The sequence below is a fragment of the Akebia trifoliata genome, chromosome 13 (genome assembly GCF_017979445.1).
Source record: "Akebia trifoliata isolate Shusen 1 chromosome 13, ASM1797944v1, whole genome shotgun sequence".
NCBI classification, from domain to species: Eukaryota; Viridiplantae; Streptophyta; class Magnoliopsida; order Ranunculales; family Lardizabalaceae; genus Akebia; species Akebia trifoliata.
Window position 1 is genome coordinate 4,348,750 of NC_141387.1, and position 7,605 is coordinate 4,356,354.

The 7,605-nt window shown below is 33.9% G+C and overlaps 1 protein-coding gene across 3 annotated transcripts; it reads left to right on the top strand.

Moving 5' to 3' along the window:
* Positions 1-6,095, top strand: LOC147387423 (G-type lectin S-receptor-like serine/threonine-protein kinase At4g27290). Of its 3 annotated transcripts, none has more exons than XM_086420002.1 (6): positions 1-1,623; positions 4,407-4,618; positions 4,698-4,908; positions 5,058-5,241; positions 5,406-5,556; positions 5,645-6,095. In XM_086420002.1, exons 1-6 carry the CDS (start codon positions 201-203, stop codon positions 5,936-5,938), a joined length of 2,475 nt encoding a protein of 824 aa, XP_086276128.1. In that variant the 5' UTR covers positions 1-200; the 3' UTR covers positions 5,939-6,095. The 3 variants fall into 3 exon arrangements, with proteins under 3 accessions (XP_086276128.1, XP_086276129.1, XP_086276127.1); XM_086420001.1 differs by having other exon boundaries at positions 2-1,623; positions 5,004-5,241; positions 5,645-6,094; XM_086420003.1 differs by lacking the exon at positions 5,645-6,095 and having other exon boundaries at positions 5,004-5,241; positions 5,423-5,554.
* Positions 6,096-7,605: the final 1,510 nt, after the last annotated feature.

A 7,605-nucleotide genomic window follows, 5' to 3' on the forward strand; every position in this document is an offset into this window, starting at 1 on the left:
CAGACAAAGAGCAAAGACTGTCAAAAATTAGTTAAGACTTTGAAAATTCAAGAAAAAACAGCCGTTGATAAGTGGTAATTGTAGCTGAGGTTGTCTGTCTCTCACGACCTGTGAAGCATCTAACATTCAAGAACCTTTCTTTTCTCCCAAAAAGCTGAAATCTTTTTGGCAGACTTGTCTCTCCGTTAATTTTTGCAGAGATGTTGAATACATGGAGCAATCCATGGTTCTTTCCTTTTCTTCTCTTCTACTTCTTCATCTTCTCTTCAAAAACCTATCTTTTTGTTACAGCTGACACCATCTCTATAGGTCAATTTCTCACTGGAGACCAAACAATAGTCTCTAAAGGTGAAAACTTTGTCCTTGGTTTCTTCACACCAGGTAAGTCTCTCAACTACTACATAGGCATCTGGTACAATATGAATAAGGTCACAGTTCAAACAGTTGTTTGGGTTGCAAACAGAGAGAACCCTCTCAAAGACCCATCTTCTTCAGAGTTGAAACTCTTAGAAAATGGTAATCTAGTTCTACTAGATCAGTCCAAAAACACTATTTGGTCTACAAATTCGATCTCAAACACCTCTAATTCCTCTGAAGTAATTCTTGGGGATGATGGAAATCTTGTTTTGAGAAACGGGTTGGATAAATCTGATATAATTTGGCAGAGTTTCGATTACCCAACTGATACATTGCTTCCGGGTGGTAAGCTTAATTTTAATAAACTCGCCAATAAATCAATGCAACTTACTTCATGGAAAAATTCAGAAAATCCTGCCAAGGGGTTCTTTTCTATAGAATTGGACTCTGGTGGAACTAATCAGTTTTTTATACAATGGAACGAGTCTCGGCGGTATTGGAATAGTGGACCGTGGAATGGGCATATTTTCAGCAATGTTCCTGAGATGAGAGCAAACTATATCTTTAATTTCAGCTATGTTACGAATGAGAAGGAGAACTATTTCACATATAATCTTTATAATAATTCTATTATCTCTAGATGTGTGCTTGGTTTGTCGGGTCAAGTCCAGCAATTGTCATGGTTGGAGGAGACGAAGGAGTGGAACTTGTTTTGGTCTCAACCGATACTTAAATGTGATGTTTATGCTATCTGTGGGCCTTTCGGTATCTGCAATGAAGCAAATTTAAACTACTGTCAATGTTTGGAAGGCTTTGAACCACGCTCCAAAGATTGGAATCTGAGTGATAGATCTCTTGGTTGTAAGAGGAGAACCCCTAGGCAGTGTGGTGTGCAAGAGGGGTTTTTATCCAAGTCCAACATGAAATTGACGGCGGAAAATCGGTGGTCTTTGGCAGTTGGGAATGTCGAAGCGTGCGAATTTGGTTGCTTGATCAATTGTTTATGCAGTGTTTATTCTTACAGAAACGGTTGGTGTTCAATATGGGGAGGTGATCTTTTGAATGTGCAAGAATTCTCAAATGGTGATAATGGTGGAGAAGATTTCTATCTCAGAGTTGCGGCTTCTGAGCTTCAGAGTTTCGGAGAGAAGAAAAAAAGGGCTTCAAATACTGGGGTTATTGTTGGTGCTGTTGCAGGGACTTTAGCCCTCTTGGGTCTTGTTTTGTCGCTTATCTGGCGATGGCGTACTAGGAATAAAAGAAAAGGTAAATTCATCTATTACGATGTTTTACTTCCTTATACATTTCGGTTTCAGCATTAAAGAAGATTAAAAATAGATTTTTGTTTATAAACATCTAAGGATTTTTTGGTAGAAAAAGATTTTTTCAAGGGCATTTCCAATATAAAATCTAATTTCCAAAGCACATTTAGTGCACTGTAAGGTGTGGCTGTTTATTTATTTCCATTTAGTGTGTGACCTTATTTATTGGGAATAAACATCTAAGGGTATTTGGATAAAAAAAGGATTTTTTAAAGAGCATCATCCATATGTATTTATTGCACCTTTAAGGTCAGCCCTCAGGGCACATGTTAACAAGACCCATAAATAAATAGGGTCACATAGTGAGACCCCCTTAAAATTTTGAATTTATGAATAGCATTGTTGATGATTGTGAAATACAAACTTTTACGTGCATAGTGCATACGAATGTTGAAATCCTCTTTGGCATGGATCCATATAGCTCCTCCAATAGTTGACCATGAGACCAATAATATTTTCCTTAAATTCGAAATACATGCAAATTGTGTGCCTACATGAGGTGCTTTTTCTTTTCTTTTCTTTTTTTCTATGGAAATTTCACAAATTCACATGCATTTTACTTTAATGGCATGTTTAACTGAACAACAAACTCTAAGAAAAATCATTTGCCATCAAAAGCAAAACAATTATAAAAATGGTGAAAATACCCTTATTTTTTTTTTTTTTTTCGTTTAAACTTGATATAGACAAGATTTTTGTGGTAAAAAATCAGAAATTGTGACCAATAAACTTTAATCAAGTTGGTTGGTTTAAAATAAAAAATAAAAAATCCCTTTTTAGTTATATAATCTTTTAAAGTCCATTAATCACTATTTTAAATTACAAATAATCCCACACATGTCTGTTGCTCATACCTATCCTAATTTAACTAATAAAAAGAGAAACACTTCTCTTAATAACTCAGTAAGATTTCAAATTTTATTAAGGGTCATTGAGCTCAAATGGATTACCAAGCTGGCAATCCAACACCACAGCCCTATAGATTTCACGGAAAACTCAAATCTTAAAAAACAAGTTCAAAAAAACAATTTTTTTGGACATGATCCAAAGTTTTTAAAATGGATGGGTATCGAACTCAAAACTTAAAAATAAAAATTCAATGGTGAAAAATATTTTTTTTAATGATTTTTATTATTTTTAAAGTTCATAGAATTTTGTCCTCTCATCCCTGTGGCATCAGATCATTTGTTTGGATACCACAAGATGAGTTTAGCGACCCTTGTAAAATTTGAAATCTTATCAAGTTAGTAAGACTAGACTTACTCTAAAAATAAAAAAACTTATACGACCCAATTTAAATGAAAGACCAAAAAGACATTTTCTACATGATTTTCCATGATGTGCTCAAACAATAGAAAAGGATTTGCTAATATATCATTTGACCAACAAATAATTTATTAGAAAAATATTTTCCTTGCAATGAAACACACTCTAAGTGGTTGGTGAGATGGCCAAGGCCATGCGTAAGGAAACATAGGTCTTTAGTTCGAAATCCCCCCTTGGGGCCACCCTCATGTGTTTTTCCTAGAAATTACCTGGTACGTGTGGAGGAGGGATGACACCTATCTAGAGGATTAGTCTGGTACTCTAAAAGGCACGGATACCTTACTTCTATAAAAAAAACAAAGCCTTACAACCCTAAGGATTCTTGGTTGGAAAAATGAATCTTATTCATCCATTCCACTATATTTAGAGTCATGTCTTATGTTATTAAAAGCGACTTCATATTCATTTCCACTATCATTTTACATTTAATTTATCATTTATTGGAGCCACCCCTATATTTTTTCAAATATGTTCATTTTAATTTTATTTGTCCTAGTCTTTCTACTAATCACATCCATTATCATCGTCTTTACTATGCTCAATTTATTAATATGATAATATTTGACTGCTCAACAGTACGCTCCATAAAGCATAGTCTATCTTATTATCATCTTATAATGCCTCTTTTTAACTAATTAGATTGTCATACGTCATTCACACTTACTTTAGCACCTCCTCTTTAACTATCAAAATCCGATCTTATGGGCAATCAAATTGAAAGTGGTCTCTTTGGGTATTTATAATCAATCAACTTTCTACTGGACAATCCCCATCTTGAGTGTTTGTGATAAATTTACACGGCATGTACTTAATCTTGATTGTACTTATTCCATTCTGCAAATTGTTTTTGGTGCAATCATACCAATAGACACTACGTGAAAACTGAAAATTTTGAAAAGAAAATTCGACGGGCCAAAGCCCACAAATTTTAGAAACAGAATTTTGACAGCCCATGGTCGTTGAAATTTTTTATGTTTTCCAATTCGACAGCTTAAAGCCATCAAATTTCTCCCATCCTCCATTATTTTGACAGTTTTGGTTCGTCGAAAAAAAAAAATTGACAATGAAAAATACAACTGCCTTAGGTAGTCAAATATAAGTTTTTTTTCACGTTATGAGAGTGCAAGGTGGATTGTTCAGTGATAGAGTGAAATCGGTACTAGGTGATTAACAACCAGTTGGTGTCATTTGTATCCTTTGTTCAATTACTCTTTTCCATAGTTTCTCCAACATAAATAGATAGTTGGACCAATTTTGTATGACTCCTTTATTAATTGTTATATATAGGTATTTTGATGCTTTTTCTCTTGTCATTTCACATCTTTTCAGTAAATCAATCTTATGAACAAAAAATAATTTTTTTTGCACGAAATGAGAAATATTTTGACTTCCAAAACTCAGGAACAAAAAGACAAATAGAGGATCTGTTTGATCTGAGTGGAACTACTAAAAATTGCAAAGACACAACAGAAGCAGAAATACCCATAGAGGGTTCGAAGCAAGGAAACGCCCCACATCTAGCATTATTGGATTTCGAAGTAATTGCAAATGCTACAAATAATTTTTCGGATGCAAATAAGCTTGGAATGGGGGGATTTGGCCATGTTTACAAGGTGATGTAGTCTTATATTTAATAAAATTTGAGATAGAAGACAATTCAAAATAACTTATATAAATTTATTGTCATTTCAGGGTATGCTACCAGGAGGACAAGTAATAGCAGTGAAAAGACTATCCAAAAGCTCTGGACAAGGCTTGAAAGAGTTCAAGAATGAGGTTATACTGATATCCAAACTTCAACACAGGAATCTAGTTAGGCTTTTAGGGTGCTGCATTGAAGGGGAAGAGAAGATGTTACTCTATGAATACATGCCCAACAAAAGTTTGGATTCATTTCTTTTTGGTATGGTTACTATTTATGAATAATTTCCAAAATCATTTCAACTTTTGTTAATATAGTCTAATGGACAAAAAAAAAAAAAAAAAAAAATGGATCAGATCCAACTAAACAAGAGCAACTGAACTGGCCTAAACGCTTCCACATTGTTGAAGGGATCGCTCGAGGTCTTCTCTATCTACACCGAGATTCCAGATTAAAAATTATTCATCGAGATTTGAAAGCCGGAAACATTCTATTGGATGATGAGATGAATCCTAAAATTTCAGACTTTGGCATGGCAAGGATTTTCGGAGGAAATCAAACTCTAGCAAATACTAACAGGGTTGTTGGAACATAGTAAGTACTAGTTTCTGGATAGCCTAAAATTCCTCTTTAATTAGTTTGCATTTTGATCCTTCTAATTACTTAAATAGAAACAGATAAAAAAGGGTGAAACTAATCGGTTTGAACCATTTTCATTTCATTAATCAATTCACTGAGTCCTTAATGGTAAAACACAGTGGTTATATGTCCCCAGAATATGCCATGGAAGGGAGATTTTCTGAGAAATCTGATGTCTTCAGCTTTGGGGTATTACTTTTAGAGATCGTGAGCGGGAAGAGAATTAACCAATTTTATCTCGATGAACAATCATTAAGCCTAGTGGGATTTGTAAGTTTATACTTCAACTTAAGGGATCCTTTTATTTATTTATTACTAATTTTAATAATCTTAGGAGATGGGATTGATATTATTTCAGGCATGGCGCCTATGGAACGAAGGAAAGGAAATAGAATTGATGGATCCAACACTGAGAGAATCGCACTCTGCCTCAGAAGTATTGAGATGCATCCACGTAGGTCTCCTATGTGTACAAGAACATGCAGCAGAACGACCAACAATGTCTAATATAGTTCAAATGCTAGGCATGGATACCACACAACTTCCTACACCAATACAACCTGGGTTCACAATAAAATCTGGTTTATCTTTAGCTAGCCAAGAAATGTGCACGATAAACAATTTCACTATTACAGAAGAAAGTGGCAGGTAGCAAGTAATTGCAACATTCTTCCTTATTTTCTTTTCTAGGAATATGTATATATTTCAAGACTTTTAAATTTCACTTAGTATAGATGAATCATTTACTTGAATAAATGAAGTATTTTCATGTAACTGAAAGATATAAAATGTCTGATACACAAAGTGGTGTATTGAAGAGCAAAGTCCCCTTATTTAGTTTTGCTTTTTCGTCTTCTCCTTCTAATCCTCTTAGGATTTATGTTTACTAACATGGTATCAGAGCATCAATTCTAGGGCTCTTGTCTGCACTTTTGCATTTGCATGTCATTGAAGAACTCCTTTCAATCCAACTCAACAGATCGATTCACTCTTACAGATTGTAGTATTGATTGTAGTTTCCAGATCGAGCCCAAATTGATTTCAAATATAACTCACTCCTATAGATTGAAGTAGCGTGATTGTAGTTTTTAGATCGACTCATAATCAATTTATCGACAAATTTCATATTGATTTCATTGAATTTGTGATCAAATAGTGAGCAAATCCAGCCCTCTTTGACTCTTTGATATCAAATTGACTTCAATTTTTTTGATCGATAACTTTTGTTTGGATTGATTTCGGCTGGACTTTATCGTATAGTGAACTTGTGAGCAAATTTATGGTACATCTCTGCTCTTTTGAGAATTATTCTACCATCCATGTCTTATATTTTACTTAGTTGTTTTCAAATATCTTTGGATCACCATGTCAGGTGAATGAGATGATTCGGTTTGGTCTATTAGTGGGTACCCTGCTGGAAACAAATTATTCTTTATTAAAGTTAAGAGATAAAGAATCTGTTGAAACATCCAAATTATAAATCTTTAATTGCTTCGGTTTTTAGTGGCTTGTTATCAAATTATAAATCTTATGTTTAACATCGGTTCATGTATAAAACATCCAAAAACCCATAAAAACACTTTCGTGACTATGTTAGTCATGAAAATTCCATGACCATGCCTGTTCTTGTGGATCAAAAAACATGATGGGATGTTATATGGATGTAAAGCACAATATTTTAAGAATTGTGAAAGTCCTTTTTTTAATAATAATATAAATTTTCACTGTTGGATTTTGATTTTAAATTCCTGAGCTCATTCGCTTTCAATTTACAGAACTTTGGAAAAAAGTAATTTCTTTTTACCATTTAATCTAGGCCACGAACGCTAAACAGGGCTAAGTTATTATTTGGCTTAAATGTCAATCTATGTGGGCCTAACAAGTCTTTGTAAGATTAGGAATGTGACTTATGAGTCAGTCACGTTAGCCTTATTCAATACGAATTAGGGAGGAGTCAAAGATACCTTTGGTGACTATTAACCCCCAAATCATTCTTGGGTTGCTTGTCAATGTTAAGCAAATTCCATGTAAAAAGCAAGGAAGAACCCACAGATAGATATAGTTGGCTTTGATCAAATACATTAACAATATTAAATTAGATATTATAACGATACCATTTAAAATTTAAAAGATCTCTAAAATCAGTAAAGTATATTGAATAATATTTCATAATAATTGGACATCACACGAAAGGAAAAAAAAAAAAAAAAGGGGGGGGGGGGGGGGGGGGGGGGTGGAATTTTTATATAAAAAAGATCTTGAGCAGCTATTTTTTGGTAAATTACCGAAAAACTCATGAAAAACGACAATACAAGTGCG

Bases quoted from the DNA above. Each gene is read 5' to 3' on its own strand.
- LOC147387423 (XM_086420001.1), top strand. From the start codon at position 201: ATGTTGAATACATGGAGCAATCCATGGTTCTTTCCTTTTCTTCTCTTC. The intron at 4,619-4,697 runs GTGATGTAGTCT...TTGTCATTTCAG, and splicing joins GATTTGGCCATGTTTACAAG to GGTATGCTACCAGGAGGACA. The intron at 5,557-5,644 runs GTAAGTTTATAC...ATATTATTTCAG, and splicing joins CATTAAGCCTAGTGGGATTT to GCATGGCGCCTATGGAACGA.